Here is a 16654-nt window from a genome sequence, read left to right on the forward strand (position 1 = left end):
AACCTTTCAGGCTAAAATGCATTTTTTTAGAGCGCACACAATATAATCTTAAATTATGTAACAAACTTGAATACATTACAATACGTCGATCCACTTCACTCCAGTCAATCACATGTAGTCACACGCATAGTACAGTATTATGGACACTAACTGTCAAATTTTAGTGTTTATTGTTCAGTTACAAAAAAATAGAAACATAAAGATAAAAAAAACCAAAGCAACTCCCGTAACTATCAACTCTCATAACCTTTGAAACACATTTAAATACATCTGTAACCACATATCTCCTTCGCACTGCATTAAATCAAGTAAACAAAAAAAGAAAGCACCAATTGCTCTATGCTAGAAGACCAATAAACAATGTAATACTATCCTGGGGACAGAAAATGTCATGTTACTTTCTCATCACTACTAACGTAGTATCCTGACTCGACAATCGGTTGGCCCCTCTACCTTAAGGGCTTACTTTCTCTTTCTGTCTTGAGAGCAGCGTGGACAATACCTGCAGAGTTAGAAAAAAGGAAATATTCAGTTGTAAACCTTAAAATCCCATCACTATTTCCACTTTGTGAATGGGCATACTCACCGGCCAGTTTATTAGATACACCAGCCTGTTCATAAAAATGGATCGCTCCTACAGACAGTGAGTCACGTGGCCATGGCTTGCTATATAAAACAGGCAGACAGGCATTCAGTTACTGTTCGACTGAATGTTAAAATTGGCAAAACGAGTGACCTAAACGATTTTGAGTGTTGTATGATCGTCATTGCTAGGCGCGCCGGAGCCAATATCTCAGAAACGGCTGCCCTCCTGAGCTTTTCACGCACGACAGTGTCTACAGTTTACCGAGAATGGTGTGACAAACAAAACATATCCAGTCAGCAGCAGTCCTGTGAGCAAAAACAGAGCGTTGATGAGAGGTCGGAGGAGAAGGGCAAGAATCGTACAAGCTGACAGGTGGGCCCGCAAACAGACAAATAACAGCGCAGTGCAACAGTGCTGTGCAGAACGGCATCTAGGAATGCACAACTTATCGATCCTTGTCACGAATGGGCTATTACAGCAGACGACCAGACTAGGTTCCACTCCTATCAGCTAAAAACAAGAAGAGCGGCTTCAGTGGGCACGCGATCACCAACACCGGACGATTGAGGGGAAAAACATCGCCTGGTCCTACAAATCCCAGTTCCTGTTGCGTCATGCTGTTGGCAGAGTCAGGATTTAGTATAAGCAGCTTAAGTCTATGGACCCATCCAGCCTGGTGTCAACTGCGTACCGCTGTCCAATCTGCAGCAACTGAGTGATGCCATCGCGTCAGCATGGACAAACATCCATTTCTGACTTGTAGAATCCATGCCCCAGAGAATTCAGGCTGTTCTGGAGCCAAAGGGGGGGTCTGACCCTGTACTAGGTGTGTGTATCTAATAAACTGGCCGGTGAGTGTAGTATGTACGGTTAGTCTGTGTAGGTTGGCTGATTCCCTCACCATTTCCCTCTTGGTTTCGTCGTCAGGCCCACGCAGGCAAAGTGGAACCATTCGATGGAACACTGCAAAAACAATCAACACAGGGGTTTGATGAAGTCTGTACACACTGTAGCTTTCAAGAACCAGGATCAACACAACAATATAGGTCAGGTGAGTGCACACACTGGGGGAACTCAGGGGAGGTTTCTGGGGAAACTCACATCTGTGTTGTCACAGCCAATCATCTCTCCATAGGACACCTGGTGACACAGGCAGTAGGTGGGCTCATTGGGGTCCACTGGCATGTCCAGCACGTCAGAGGGATGCACGTTCCCAAAGTTAGCCGCTGGAGCAGTGAACTCCCCCCTGACAATGAGAGAGAATGGTGGGTGAGTACACACACACACACAATTAAGGCCAATGAAGGAGATTGTCTTCAAGGAAGGAAGTGATAGAGTGCACAATAACAAACTTACGGCTGGAGAAGTTTGACTTTCTTCTGTGCACTCTTCGGACTGCCATCTTCATCGGAGCTCTTCACTTTAGACCGAGTTTTAGCCACCTTCTTCTCTTTCAGCCCCCTGGACTCACCTGAAATATCAAAACATAGCTTTAAATATACAGTGAGCTCCAAAACTATTGGGTAAGTGACATTGTTTTTTAAATTATACAATGATTATGGAGTTAAAGTGCAGACAGTCCGCTTTCATTTGAGGGTGTTTTCATCCATATCGGGTGAATTGTTTAGAAATTACAACACTTTTTGTACATAGTCCCCCCATTTTAGGGGACCAAAAGCAGTGGGACAAATTCACCTTTGTGTATTAAAGTAGTAAAACGCTTAGTATTTGGTCCCATATTCCTAGCACGCAATGATTACATCAAGCTTGTGACTGTACAAAGTTATTGGATGCATTTGCTGTTTGTTTTGGTTGTGTTTCTGATCATTTTGTGCCAAATAGAAATTTATGGTAAATGCATTGTCATTTTGGAGTCACTTTTATTGTAAATAAGAATATCATGTTTCTAAACTCTCTACATTAAGGTCGATGCTACCATGATTACGGATAGTCCTGAATGAATTGTGAATAATGATTAGTGAGAAAGTTAGACACACAAATATACCGCCAAGACATGCTAACCTTTCACCATTACAATAACGTCACGATTAATTCAGGACTATTCGTAATCATGGTAGCATCCACGTTAATGTAGAGTGTTTAGAAACATTCTTATTAACAGTAAAAGTGACTCCAAAATGACAATACATTTACCATTATTTGTAATGATTTGATATTTTGAAGTGTGCCAAGATTCTACAAGGCAAACATTCAAGAGAAATAGACCTGCACGTACACACACACACACTTCAAATACATACTTTTCTTTCCCTTACTGGAGGTGGAATCATAGTCTGTGCTCTCTATCTGCTTCTCCTTCAGGTCGGCCTCAAAGCGGGCCAGGTCTGTGTCCAGTCTCCGGATGTGCTTGTCCACCTAGGAAACAACCACTGCACTTTAGGATTCATTTGACTGACCCACACAGGCTCCAATACAAAGGAAGCACAGAGCTCCAAAGTACTACTACTGACCATCTCATAAGTCTGCATGGCCAGTTGCACTTTGTCATCCCCAAACTCCTTGCTTTTGCTGTATGATTGCTGGATCTGCCTCAGAATAGTAAGCTTCTGTTCAGACGAGAGGGTCCTGGCGTTGGATGTGTAATCCTTTGCTAGGGAGTCTATCTGCCCCTTTAGATCTGAGAGAAAGACAGATGGGTTGGGTGAGAAGTTTGGATAAGCAATTTTATTGATGCCACTGGTCTGAGAATATCAGCCTTATGTGATGCGTGTTACTGTGTCACTTTCTTCCACAAAACATTTATTTCTTAATGAAGTATGTGTATCTAGGGCTTTTACAAGTATGAATGGATCTAAGAAATCCCAACAAAGTACTGCTATGTAAAGACGCCTCACAAAATTGTGGTGCAGTTTTTGGTCTATATGACCTGATGATGTTGGAAGATTAGCAGATTTTTGAATGGTAAATTGTTGAGGACCGTGGACATGAATGTTCTTTAGCCCTGGTAATCTGGTTGTTATGGAGGCTAGACAGATTTCATTTGCATAAATTCATCATGGGCAATTCAAATGCACAACTTGTGGGTGGGATGACTGCTACTTTATTATGCATTGTAAACATGGTTCACACATACTCTGCAGAGTAGTGAATTGGTCGGTAACAGTTGTAGTTAGTGTTATTTCTCACCCTCTGTACGTTGATCCAAGTCCCTCATCAAATTGAAGTTCCTCTGCAGTTCAAATGGCAGGTTCTCTATGCCTGTGATGAGAAATTAACAATCATTAACAACTTTTGACTGATTAATATTCATTAATAATACAAACTATTGGTATAACAAATGCATCTTCAATTTGTGATGATACTCTAGCTAGGCTACTGCCTAGCAGGCGAAACGACCGTTGGTGTGGCTTAGCTAGGTAGCTAATGCGGCCTAATTCTCCAAATAAAGCATTCCTTCTTGCAATGCATTGACTAAATATGCAGATAAATTCAAATTGACAGCTAAACTATCGAAAACATTACCCGATTTTTATCTTTAAATCTTTTAAATAATAGAAAATGAACTCACTGTCCAAATAGTGTTCCAAATACATTCCCGCCGCCATCTTGGAAAATGTAAACAACACAACTTCCGGCGAGGACGAGTTCATTGGTTTGATCCGAAATCAAATCTAAATACCGGTGTTTTAATATCAATCGATAATGCATAAGGATATTGTATTTGCACTGTGTCAGAGACTGAATGTAATTGATTAAACGTACTGTTAATGAAAACAATCTAATAACATATTTGATGTCATACATAGCCAACAATACTGCAGTAATATACAAATAAACACAAGATGGGGGTATATGGCAAACAATCCGAGACATTTTATTGGCTCAAGGATTAGTCTTTACAATACATGTCAATTTGATCAAAAGACACAAAATGTAATTAAACCAAACAGATAACATTGCAAGGAAGGAATAAAATGTGAAATGTTAAAATGTTGAACAAGAGTTGAAGTTAGAACTTTTACCATATTCCTAACCTACAACCAATCATCCACGAGGGCCATATAAAATATCTGATCTAGTATCTGTGTGGTTAGGGACAACATCTACCTACTCCAAAGGGGGCAGGGGCTCAGGGCCCTGCTGCAGTGATTTTCAGTCCTGAGGGAGGCAACATTTATCCTAACATGCTCAGCTCTTGTTAAAATTACTTATCCGTCATGACAATTAGACCTCTGACTAGTGACAACTGCAAAATAATTAGTCTTCATTTTCATAAACATCTTATACATGTTCATTGTCCAACCTCTTCTTTTTTTAGCAGCTTCTTCAACTTATTGAATTTGTTCTTCCCCATTCTCTTCTTGCTCTGCATGGGGGATTTCCTCTGTTTATCGCGTTTTTTCTCAAACCTGCTCCTTTCCTTTGATTCTTTGGTTGTCTCCCCTTCTGTTTTGACTGTGTTGGACTTCTTGAGCTCTCCGTCCACTTTCACAGTCCCACCATCCATCTTAGCAATCTTTGCCTTTTTCTGCCCGGTCGGTTTCTCACCCTTTTTCAAGGTGCTTGGGTTTGTTGTTTTCTTGCCGATGCTTTTGGCTGGCTTCCCGTTGGCTGTGGTCTTCTGTGACACAGCTGGCTTGCCAGGGACTGGCTTCTGCTTCTTGGACTTGTTCTTAGACCCTGCTTTAGATGGTCCGTCCTCATCAGAGGAATCAGCTGTAACCTCTACTGCCTCAGATGGCTCGGTTTCCTCTTCTCCATCTGGAATAGTGACAATAACAGGATGTAAAACTAACATAACACAAGTGGTGTTTCCATGACACTGGACAAAGCATTGTGGTTTATTAGATCCAAGATGACATCTACTTTACCTTTGTCAACTGCTGTGGTTGGGACCGTGTTGGAGAACTTTTTCAGCTTGGCCACAAAGAAACCGTCCATGTTGTGGGAATGAGGATAGAACCGGCGTGAGAGTTTCAGAGAGGGATGGAATCGTCTCTCTTTGAATCTAAATAGAGGAAATATATTTGTTCATATTGCACGAGGAAATGGTTAGGTGTTACGGGTAAATATCAGGATGAATGTGAATAATGTGTTCTTATAACCCCTTTACCTGGTGAAACCTTCTTTGCCAAAGTCCAGTCCAGTCTGGACGAGTTTGACGTTTCTTTTCTTGAGAGCATAGTCCACTACCCACTCATTCTCCTCCACCTGGTGATGAAGTCAATGAGGTGAACTATTCTACTCCAAAATGAATTTAATTATCACAGACATTTTGTACATGCACCAAAAAAAAGGCCACAATACAAGAAATCATTGCAATTCACTTTAAGTAAAGCCCCACAACTTAGATTGTGTTTATTTGTCATCAATGTGACACTGTGTACCCACCATGATAGAGCATGTGCAGTACACCAGATAGCCTCCAGAGGGAGACTCAGCGTTGACCGAGTCGATGGCCGCCAGGATGAGCTCCTTCTGCAGGTGGGCCAACCGCAGGATGTCAGACTCGTCCTGAGAGACAGGACGTAGGATTAGGAAGACATGAACAGGAAGTTGTCATTAAACGCCAGTGTCTACTGTAAATCTAAAGGCCTGTGTAGTGTATAATAGGTTTTTTCTCACTTTACTGGTCTTCACAGCAGGGTCTTTGGAGATTACTCCTGTGCCTGAGCAGGGAGCATCAAGCAGCACTCTGTCAAACCCACCCATTACCTACAAATATAGTAACCAACAGGTTAACATACCATCAATGGGTGTAACATACATACTTATATTGTGTTTATACAGTCCATGTATAAACTGCATGTAGAGCAAGAACCTCTCTCATTACCTTAGGGAACTGCCTCCCGTCATAGTTACAGATCATTGAGTTGGTGACTCCCAGACGGTGGATGTTGCCCACCACACTCTTCAGTCTGTCAGCACTGGCATCATTGGCCACAATCACTCCTGTGTTCCTCATCAACTGGGCTGTGGGACACACACATATACACAATAAATAAGTAATCAAATTAAAAGACAAGTCTTGCCTGTCAAGCCCCTAGATCAGGGGTTCTTCATCTTTTTCAGGATGGGCCCAAATGAGAAATTCAGTGTTTTCCTGGGTCCGAAGCTCATGAACACATGCCCCCCTTTAGGGGCCCTAAAGCGAGATATGGCTAAGTAATTGTGAGTAGCTAGGTTTCCATCCAATTGTTAACAGATTTTCATGTAAATATTCTAAAATCTGCTAAAAATGTGCATTTTCCCACCAGTGGTGTGTTTTCACCAAACCGACTTGCGTGATGACGTAGTGCACACAAAACTTACTTTTTCACATACCAAATAAATATCAAAAGTTTCCATCATCTTTTCAACTCTACCGATAGTTTTGTTTCACAGCAGATGAGCCTAATCTGGTCTTGGCATGTGCCCTCTCAGATGCAGTGCGGGTAGGCTAGTCTACATTTGTTTTTTTATGGATAAAAGCGAGAATATTTTTATTTGTCAAACAGCAGTCATGCATCGATCATCATGTCACCAGAACAAGACCCTTGATATTTATTGGCGAGGAGCATCAAGCTCATCACCGTGCACTTTCACGACTTTTTTCATCTGTAGACTAATAAATTGCATGGTTTCCCTGAGTGACGTTTCCGGCACCATTTCTCGCATAATTAATTTTACATACACAAAAAGATCCCACCATGTCGACCGAACAAATTATGTCGGCATTTACAGTAATATATTTATATATTTTTATACATCATGACTTTACTCACATAAAAAGTGTGGATGGAAACGTGGTTATTGACTGACATAGCAAGAGAAAAACAGCTGCTGCACAACCAAATGTCAAAATTATGTTTTCTTCTATTCTAACTCCCATGTCGCAACACAAGAAAGGCTGCCTTTGATTGTTAGGCTAATTGTAGAGACCAACAGCAGTAAACAGTATTGTGATCATGGTCATTCAACTCTCATTTTTTACATCCTCACCCATATAGGTGGTCTTTCCCCCGGGAGCTGAGCTCATGTCGAGCACAGTCTCCCCCTCCTGGGGAGAGAGAGCCATGACAGGCAGGAAGCTGGAGGCTCCCTGCAGCATGTAGTGACCAGCTAGGTACTCTGGGGTCGCACCTGGGAACAGGAAAACACAGCTAGGGTATACACTCATCAATTCATGCACACTTACTCATAACACACAGAAAGCTGGATAATAGTAGTAAATAGAGAATTAACATTCTAATCTTTCATACAACTATAAAAGGTTAGAGGGTGCTAGTACTGACCTATGGGTACTGAGGAGTCAAAGATGACCAGGCCCACTTTAGACCACTTCCCCAGAGGATCCAGATTCACCCCTCTGTTGATCAGGGCCTGGGACAAACAACAGACATGTCACTCAGTCAGTCTGGCAGAGGAACAGGTATTACTAATATCATCCATTTATCCTTTGGTCAATTTCAAATTGACCCTTAATCCTTTCAGAGAAACACAAATGCCTAGGGGGTGGGGTGGATTTGGGGCACCTTTATTTGATCCAAGTTGAAAGAGATTTGTTACCTGAGCCAAGTCCCTCCTCCTTGTCTTCAGTGTATTGGTCCGAATGGTGACAGGTCGCTGAATTTCATTGGCCTCCAGGAAATCAATCAGCTACAAAGCACATAAGAGGGAAGCCTTAGTTCAGCATGATGACAAAACCATTACAACAAAACGTAACCTTCCATAGATTCCTGTTCTTTTGTGTTTCTATGACATTTGGGAGAACAAAGCAATGACACATACCTCTGACACTGGGAAGATATCCAGCAGTTTGTCTATGAGGAAATTGTTGTAGCTGTAGTAAGTGGAAAGATCCTTTTTGAGGAGAGAGAGGTACTCTGTTCTCTCTTTCCCCTCCTCTCTCTTGGTAGCAAAGTGAGAGAGAACGTCCACGTTGTCCTTTATTCTCTGGTGGATGGTCTGCAGGTCTACAAGCAAAACGCCTGCAATCACAGGAGACAGAAACTCACTACAGATGGAGTCCACAGGCAATGATAAAGAACATATAGCAATGTGTAAACTGGCATAACAAAAAGCATAACTGTTAAATCTAAAAAAAAAAAGTACAAAGCTAAGCTCACCCTCTTTTGCTATCTCCTCTGCTCCAGGTAGTATGAATTTGTCCATCTCATCTATATTAGCCTGTACCGTGTCATCTTCATCCATGTCTTCATCTCCACTCTTCCCCTTATCATCATCATCATCATCATCACTCTCCTGGCCTATGGCTTCCTGCAGCTTCTTCTGCTTCCTGGCAGCTCGCTCAATGGGGAGCAGCTGAACGAGGGATGAAAAGAGGAGTAAGGAACAGATGATTCAACAGACAAAGATTCAGCACCTTGCTAAAGAACAGTAAGAACTTTGAAAGACAAACATTGTTTTGCTATTTAGAACATGTCCTGGACACATAAATTCAGTGAATAATTTCACATACCTCCTCTCCATCACCGTCTACTTCCCCCTCTCCTTCACTGCTGTCCTCCAATGCACCGTAGTCATCAACCAGGTCATCATCATCATCATCATCTCCTTCAATTAGCAGTTTTTCCCCTTTTTTGTTCTCCCCTCCCCCTTGTCCCTCGTCCTCTTCCTGCTCCCATTGGCTGTCACTGTCGTCCTCGTTATCCGATTGGCCGACCTCACGCTTCCTCTTTGCTGGCTTCAGCCATTCACTGTTTTCATCTGTGAATCCTTGAGAACAGGGGAAACAAACCAATTAAATCCCCATTGACATTCATGGCTATTATATTGACAACACAGTAAATGGATGGGGCTGTCTGACTCTGGATCCACATGGACTGGGTTGACTTAACCCCCAATGCTTACAAATTAACAGTAATTTACCTTTTTTTGTCTCCTCCTTCTCAATGGTTTCCTTGGGCTTTTTGGTCACTTGAGCTCGCTTCCCAGCTCTACAAAACAGCATCATCTTCAGCAAAAGTGTGTGACACATTACATAGTGGTTTAAAAAAAAGGATTGACAACATAACATCCAAAAGACTACAAACAGACCTTTTCCTGGACCTGCTTGACAGTCGTTTTGGTGCAGTATCCTCTGCAAATGACAAGCATAGTTATTTAGTGAGCATCAACCTCTAAAGCTTCATGTCTCATTCCCAGTCATGCATCTTTGCTTTAGTGCCACTGTACTCCCAGCAAGTGAAGTAATACTGAGCATGTCTTCAGCTCTTTAGAAGCTGTATGTTATAATAGCATCCCTCTCACCATCCGTTAAGAACTTGGCCAGCTCAGTCTCTGCTCCTTTCTGCTTCCTGGACTTCCGCCCAGGCCCCTTCTTCACATAAGTGGTGGGATCCAACTTCCTACCCATGACTGACACCTACACAGGTAGTCTGGAGAGAAGATATAGCTCATGATCATGTTGGATTTACACACTAAGGCATAGGATCAGAATGGGATGAAGGTAGTCACTAACTATGCACTGAGGGCAGCTCTGAAAGATGGTTGCTAGCTATATTCTCAGTAACATGTTGCTCAGAATCTGTTCCAAGAATGTTGCAAATAACAAAATTATAATTAACGACAAATCAGCTAAACTTGAAGTGTTTATTGAAAATGTTACTGAGAACAACAACCTCTTAACTCTGACCAGCACACTGATGTGGAGAAATAAAAAGCAATGTGAAATAGAAAAAGTTAACGTCTCTAACATCACGGTGTTATATGTAACTTCCTTTTCATATGCCAAGTCGGCATTCTTGTCATAAGAATGTTAGGTAGTCATCTAGCTACTTAGTAGACAACTGCTAATCGTTAGTACACATTTCCACGCATGCTACCGTTATCCATCAATGGTATCCCCCCAATATTCAAGTATGACGATGTGCCGGTAATTAGCTAACCTTAGGTAACGACACATTGACTTCAGTTAAAAACAGACGAGTTGCATTCTAGAGACAAACCAACGTTCATCTCAGGAGGTTGCTATGAGCTGTAAAGAATGCTAGTTAGCTAACGTTAGTTAGCTGGAATTTGGTATCACATACGCAGCGCAAATCCGTCACCATGACTTGTTCATTCACTTGTGTATGGCACAAACAATTACGACAACTCTCCAAAACTCACCTTTGCAATAGTTAAAGTATAATGTATTTATTCGATCCTTGACTCCAATTTACAGATTAAATTTACGCACGTGTTATTTTTTCGAGTACAGGTTGATTCCGGAAGAAACAAACATGCGTTTCCGGCGCATGTGATATACGAAGGCAAAATGCTAATCTTTACACACGGAGCACATAGTTTTCATACTCTGGAAGTAGGTTGGACATATTCTGTATCTTTTACATACTAACTGAACATAAACTTTACTCATTTTGTTTAATGTTAATGTTATTTCCCTGGGGTATTGACGACCATTGAGAATAATCAATCTATTTCGATTATATACTGAACAAAAATAGAAAAGCAACATGTAAAGCGTTGGTCCCATTTTTCATGAGCTGATGAAAAACAGATAGGAAAAGGCCGCACACTGCTACTCATGCTCCCAGGTGATATTTATAACAACGTTTCGACCCTTAAATATTCATCAGGCATCCATATCCCAGGTGGGGTGGAAGGTCCTATATTTTATTTATTTATTTCACCTTTATTTAACCAGGTAGGCAAGTTGAGAAGAAGTTCTCATTTACAATTGCGACCTGGCCAAGATAAAGCAAAGCAGTTTGACACATACAACAACACAGAGTTACACATGGAGTAAAACATACATACAGTCACCATGGCCTTTTTTGCCTTTACCTCCCTTATAGTGAGATAAGGGAGGTTAAGGCAAAAAGGCCATGGTGGCGAAGTAAATACAATATACAAATAAAATGTATTTGTCACATACACATGGTTAGCAGGTGTTAATGCAAGTGTAGCGAAATGATTGTGCTTCTAGTTCCGACCATGCAGTATTATCTAACAAGTAACCTACCAATTCCACAACAACTACCTTGTACACACAAGTGTAAAGGAGTGAATATGAACATGTACATAAAAATATATAAATGAGTGATGGCCGAACGGCGTAGGCAAGATGTAATAGATGGTATGGAGTACAGTATATACACATATGAGATGAGTATTGTAGGGTATGAAAACATAAAGCGGCATTGTTTAAGGTGGCTAGTTATACATTACATCAGGATGGCATAGAGTACAGTATATACATATGAGATGAGTAATGTAGGTTATGAAAACATTATATAAAGTGGCATTGTTTAAAGTGGCTAGTTATACATCTAATACATCAAGATGGCAAGATGCAGTAGATGGTATAGCATACAGTATATACATATGAGATGAATAATGTAGGTTATGTAAACATTATCTAATATAAATAATATAAAGTGGCAAGTGATAAATTGATTACATCAATTTTCCCATTATTAAAGTGGCTTGAGTTGAGTCAGTATGTTGGCAGCAGCCACTCAATGTTAGTGATGGCTGTTTAACAGTCTGATGGCCTTGAGATAGAAGCTGTTTTTCAGTCTCTCGGTTCCAGCATTGATGCACCTGTACTGACCTGCCCTTCTGGATGTTAGCGGGGTGAACAGGCAGTGGCTCGGGTGGTTGCTGTCCTTGATCTTTTTGGCCTTCCTGTGACATCGGGTGGTGTAGGTGTCCTGGAGGGCAGGTAGTTTGCACCCGGTGATGCGTTGTGCAGACCTCACTACCCTATGGAGAGCCTTACGGTTATGGGCGGAGCAGTTGCCGTACCAGGCGGTGATACAGCCCAACAGGATGCTCTTGATTGTACATCTGTAAACGTTTGTGAGTGTTTTTGGTGACAAGCCGAATTTCTTCAGCCCCCTGAGGTTGAAGAGGCGCTGCTGCGCCTTCTTCACCACGCTCTCTGTGTGGGTGGACCATTTCAGTTTGTCCGTGATGTGTACGCCGAGGAACTTAAAACTCTCCACCCTCTCCACTACTGTCCCGTCAATGTAGATCGGGGAGGGCTCCCTCTGCTGTTTCCTGAAGTCCAAGATCATCTCCTTTGTTTTGTTGACATTGAGTGTGAGGTTATTTTCCTGACACCACATTCCAAGGGCCCTCACCTCCTCCCTGTAGGCCGTCTCATCGTTGTTGGTAATCAAGCCTACCACTGTAGTGTCGTCTGCAAACTTGATGATTGAGTTGGATGCGTGCATGGCCACGCAGTCGTGGGTGAACAGGGAGTACAGGACAGGGCTGAGAACGCAACGTTGTGGGGACCCAGTGTTGAGGATCAGCGGGGTGGAGATGTTGTTACCTACCCTACCCACAAACACTGGAATGGTAGATTTGCAGTGGAAGAAAGTGCAAAGTAGAAATAGAAATAATGGGGTGCAAAGGAGCTAAATAAATACAGTAGGGGAAGAGGTAGTTGTTTGGGCTAAATTATAGATGAGCTATGTACAGGTGCAGTAATCTGTGAGCTGCTCTGACAGCTGGTGCTTAAAGCTAGTGAGGGAGATAAGTGTTTCCAGTTTTAGAGATTTTGTAGTTCGTTCCAGTCATTGGCAGCAGAGAACTGGAAGGAGAGGCGGCCGAAGGAGGAATTGGCTTTGGGGGTGACCAGAGAGATATACCTGCTGGAGCGCGTGCTACAGGTGGGTGCTGCTATGGTGACCAGCGAGCTGAGATAAGGGGGAACTTTACCAAGCAGAGTCTTGTATATGACCTGGAGCCAGTGGGTTTGGTGACGAGTATGAAGCGAGGGCCAGCCAACGAGAGCGTACAGGTTGCAGTGGTGGGTAGTATATGGGGCTTTGGTGACAAAACAGATGGCACTGTGAGACTGGATCCAATTTATTGAGTAGGGTATTGGAGGCTATTTTGTAAAATGACATCGCTGAAGTCGAGGATCGGTAGGATGGTCAGTTATACGAGGGTATGTTTGGCAGCATGAGTGAAAGATGCTTTTTTTGCGAAATAGGAAGCCAATTCTAGATTTAACTTTGGATTGGAGATGTTTGATGTGAGTCTGGAAGGAGAGTTTACAGTCTAACCAGACACCTAGGTATTTGTAGTTGTCCACATATTCTAAGTCAGAACCGTCCAGAGTAGTGATGCTGGACGGGCGGGCAGGTGCAGGCAGCGATCAGTTGAAGAGCATGCATTTAGTTTTACTTGTATTTAAGAGCAGTTGGAGGCCACGGAAGGAGAGTTGTATGGCATTGAAGCTCATCTGGAGGGTAGTTAACACAGTGTCCAAAGAAGGGCCAGAAGTATACAGAATGGTGTCGTCTGCGTAGAGGTGGATCAGAGACTCACCAGCAGCAAGAGTGACATCATTGATGTATACAGAGAAGATCCAATAATTGAACCCTGTGGCACCCCCATAGAGACTGCCAGAGGCCTGGACAACAGGCCCTCCGATTTGACACACTGTACTCTATCAGAGAAGTAGTTGGTGAACCAGGCGAGGCAATCATTTGAGAAACCAAGGCTATTGAATCTGCCGATGAGGATGGTGATTGACAGAGTCGAAAGCCTTGGCCAGGTCAATGAATACGGCTGCACAGTATTGTTTCTTATCGATGGCGATTAAGATATCGTTTAGGACCTTGAGCGTGGCTGAGGTGCACCCATGACCAGCTCTGAAACCAGATTGCATAGCTGAGAAGGTGCGGTGAGATTCGAAATGGTCGGTAATCTGTTTGTTGACTTGGCTTTCGAATACTTTAGAAAGGCAGGGTAGGATAGATATAGGTCTGTAGCAGTTTGGGTCAAGAGTGTCCCCCCCTTTGAAGAGGGGGGTGACCGCAGCTGCTTTCCAATCTTTGGGAATCTCAGACGACATGAAAGAGAGGTTGAACAGGCTAGTAATAGGGGTTGCAACAATTTCGTTAGATAATTTTAGAAAGAAAGGGTCCAGATTGTCTAGCCCGGCTGATTTGTAGGGGTCCAGACTTTGCAGCTCTTTCAGAACATCAGCTGACTGGATTTGTGAGGAGAAGTGGGGAAGGCTTGGGCGAGTAGCTGTGGGGGGGTGCAGTGCTGTTGACCGGGGTAGGGGTAGCCAGGTGGAAAGCATGGCCAGCCGTAGAAAAATACTTATATATATATATAGGGCTAGTACTCAGTGACATCACTTCCTAAAACAGGAGGTAAAATGTACAACATAGGTTCACAATATTAACATTCAATGTATCAAAATACATGATCATACACAAGGAATGTGATCAATATTTACAGTAATATACATACACATACAATATTCAATTAGGATTAAAAATAAATAATAATTTGGACATTTTGAAACTGAAATAAAAGATCACAGAAATGTTCCAAAAAAGTATTTTTCAAATTGTGCATAAATTGGTTTATATCCCTGTTAGTGAGCATTTCTACTTTGCCAAGATAATCCATCCACCTGACAGGTGTGGCATATCAAGAAGCTGATTAAATAGCATGAGCATTACACAGGTGCATCTTATGCTGGGGACAATAAATGTGCAGTTTTGTCACAAAACACAATGCCACAGATGACTCAAGTTGAGGTAGCATGTAATTGGCATGATGACTGCAGGAATGTCAACCAGAGCTGTTTCCAGAGAATTTTATGTTAATGTCTCTACCATAAGCCGGCTCCATAGTGGTTTTAGAGAATCAGTATGTCCAACCGGCCTCCCAACCGAAGACCACGTGAAACCAGGCCAACCCAGGACCTTCACATCTGGCTTCTTCACCTGCAGGGATGGTCTGAGACCAGCCACCCGGATAGCTGATCAAAGTGGGTTTGCACAACCAAAGAATTTCTGCACAAACTGTCAAACCGTCTCAGGGAAGCTCATCTGCGTGCTCGTAGTCCTGCAGTTCGGCATTGTAACCAACTTCAGTGGGCGAATACTCACCTTCGATGGCCACTGGCATGCTGGAGAAGTGTGCTCTTCATGGATGAATCCCGGTTTCAACTGTACCTGGCAGATGGGAGACAGAGTGTGTGGCGTCGTGTAGGCGAGCAGTTTACTGATGTCAACATTGTGAACAGTGCCCCTTGGTGGTGGGGTTATGGTATTGGCTGGCATAAGCTACAGACAGTGAACACAATTGCATTTAATCAATGGCAATTTGAATGCACAGAGGTACCGTGACGAGATCCTGAGGCTCGTGCCATTCATCCGCAGTCATCACAACAAGCTGAAAATATCCCTGTTATTCCTTGGTCTGCCTGCATACTCACCAAACATGTCACCCATTGAGCATGTTTGGGTTGCTCTGGATCAACATGCACAACATGTTCCAGTTCCCACCAATATCCAGAAACTTTGCACAGCCATCGAAGAGGAGTGGGACAACATTCCACAGGTCACAATCAACCGCCTGATCAACTCTATGCAAAGGATTCAGATCCAGGCTTCTACCTTTTTTTTTTAGGTATCTGTGACCAACCGATGCATATTTGTAGTCCCAGTTATATGAAATCCATAGATTAGGGCCTAATGATTTTACTTCAATTGACTTATTGACCCTAAGTGTTGACCCTTCTTTTTCAAGACCTCTGCAATCCGCCCTGGCATGCTGTCAATTAACTTCTGGGCCACATCCTGACTGATGGCAGCCCATTCTTGCATAATCAATGCTTGGACTTTGTCAGAATTTGTGGGTTTTTGTTTGTCCACCCGCCTCTTGAGGATTGACCACAAGTTCTCAATGGGATTAAGGTCTGGGGAGTTTCCTGGCCATGGACCCAAAATGTCGATGTTTTGTTCCCCGAGCCATTTAGTTATCACTTTTGCCTTATGGCAAGGTGCTCCATCATGCTGGAAAAGGCATTGTTCGTCACCAAACTGTTTCTGGATGGTTGGGAGAAGTTGCTCTCGGAGGATGTGTTGGTACCATTCTTTATTCATGGCTGAGTTCTTAGGCAAAATTGTTAGTGAGCCCACTCCCTTGGCTGAGAAGCAACCCCACACATGAATGGCCTCAGGATGCTTTACTATTAGCATGACACAGGACTGATGGTAGCGCTCACCTTGTCTTCTCCGGACAACTTTTTTCCGGATGCCCCAAACAATCGGAAAGGGGATTCATCAGAGAAAATGACTTTACGCCAGTCCTCAGCAGTCCAATCCCTGTACCTATTGC

At 42.8% G+C, this 16654-nt stretch overlaps 2 protein-coding genes across 2 annotated transcripts; both read right to left on the reverse strand.

Moving 5' to 3' along the window:
* Positions 1-130: 130 nt before the first annotated feature.
* Positions 131-4346, reverse strand: LOC106605735 (inhibitor of growth protein 4). Its single transcript, XM_014201635.2, has 8 exons — positions 4116-4346; positions 3734-3805; positions 3058-3224; positions 2848-2962; positions 1943-2057; positions 1688-1832; positions 1488-1549; positions 131-502 (listed from the first exon to the last, which is right to left on the reverse strand). The coding sequence occupies exons 1-8, from the start codon at positions 4195-4197 to the stop codon at positions 463-465; spliced, it is 798 nt and encodes a 265-aa protein (XP_014057110.1). The 5' UTR covers positions 4198-4346; the 3' UTR covers positions 131-462.
* A 50-nt stretch (positions 4347-4396) lies between these two features.
* Positions 4397-10792, reverse strand: LOC106576663 (probable 28S rRNA (cytosine-C(5))-methyltransferase). The gene is made up of 16 exons (XM_014153911.2): positions 10661-10792; positions 9800-9927; positions 9587-9629; positions 9419-9486; positions 9009-9265; positions 8656-8851; positions 8318-8517; positions 8096-8185; positions 7822-7909; positions 7529-7669; positions 6381-6520; positions 6173-6262; positions 5939-6061; positions 5661-5758; positions 5419-5555; positions 4397-5308 (listed from the first exon to the last, which is right to left on the reverse strand). The coding sequence occupies exons 2-16, from the start codon at positions 9903-9905 to the stop codon at positions 4839-4841; spliced, it is 2247 nt and encodes a 748-aa protein (XP_014009386.1). The 5' UTR covers positions 9906-9927; positions 10661-10792; the 3' UTR covers positions 4397-4838.
* Between the last annotated feature and the right edge of the window lie 5862 nt (positions 10793-16654).

The sequence above is a fragment of the Salmo salar genome, chromosome ssa05, assembly GCF_905237065.1.
Source record: "Salmo salar chromosome ssa05, Ssal_v3.1, whole genome shotgun sequence".
In the NCBI taxonomy this organism is placed as follows: domain Eukaryota; kingdom Metazoa; phylum Chordata; class Actinopteri; order Salmoniformes; family Salmonidae; genus Salmo; species Salmo salar.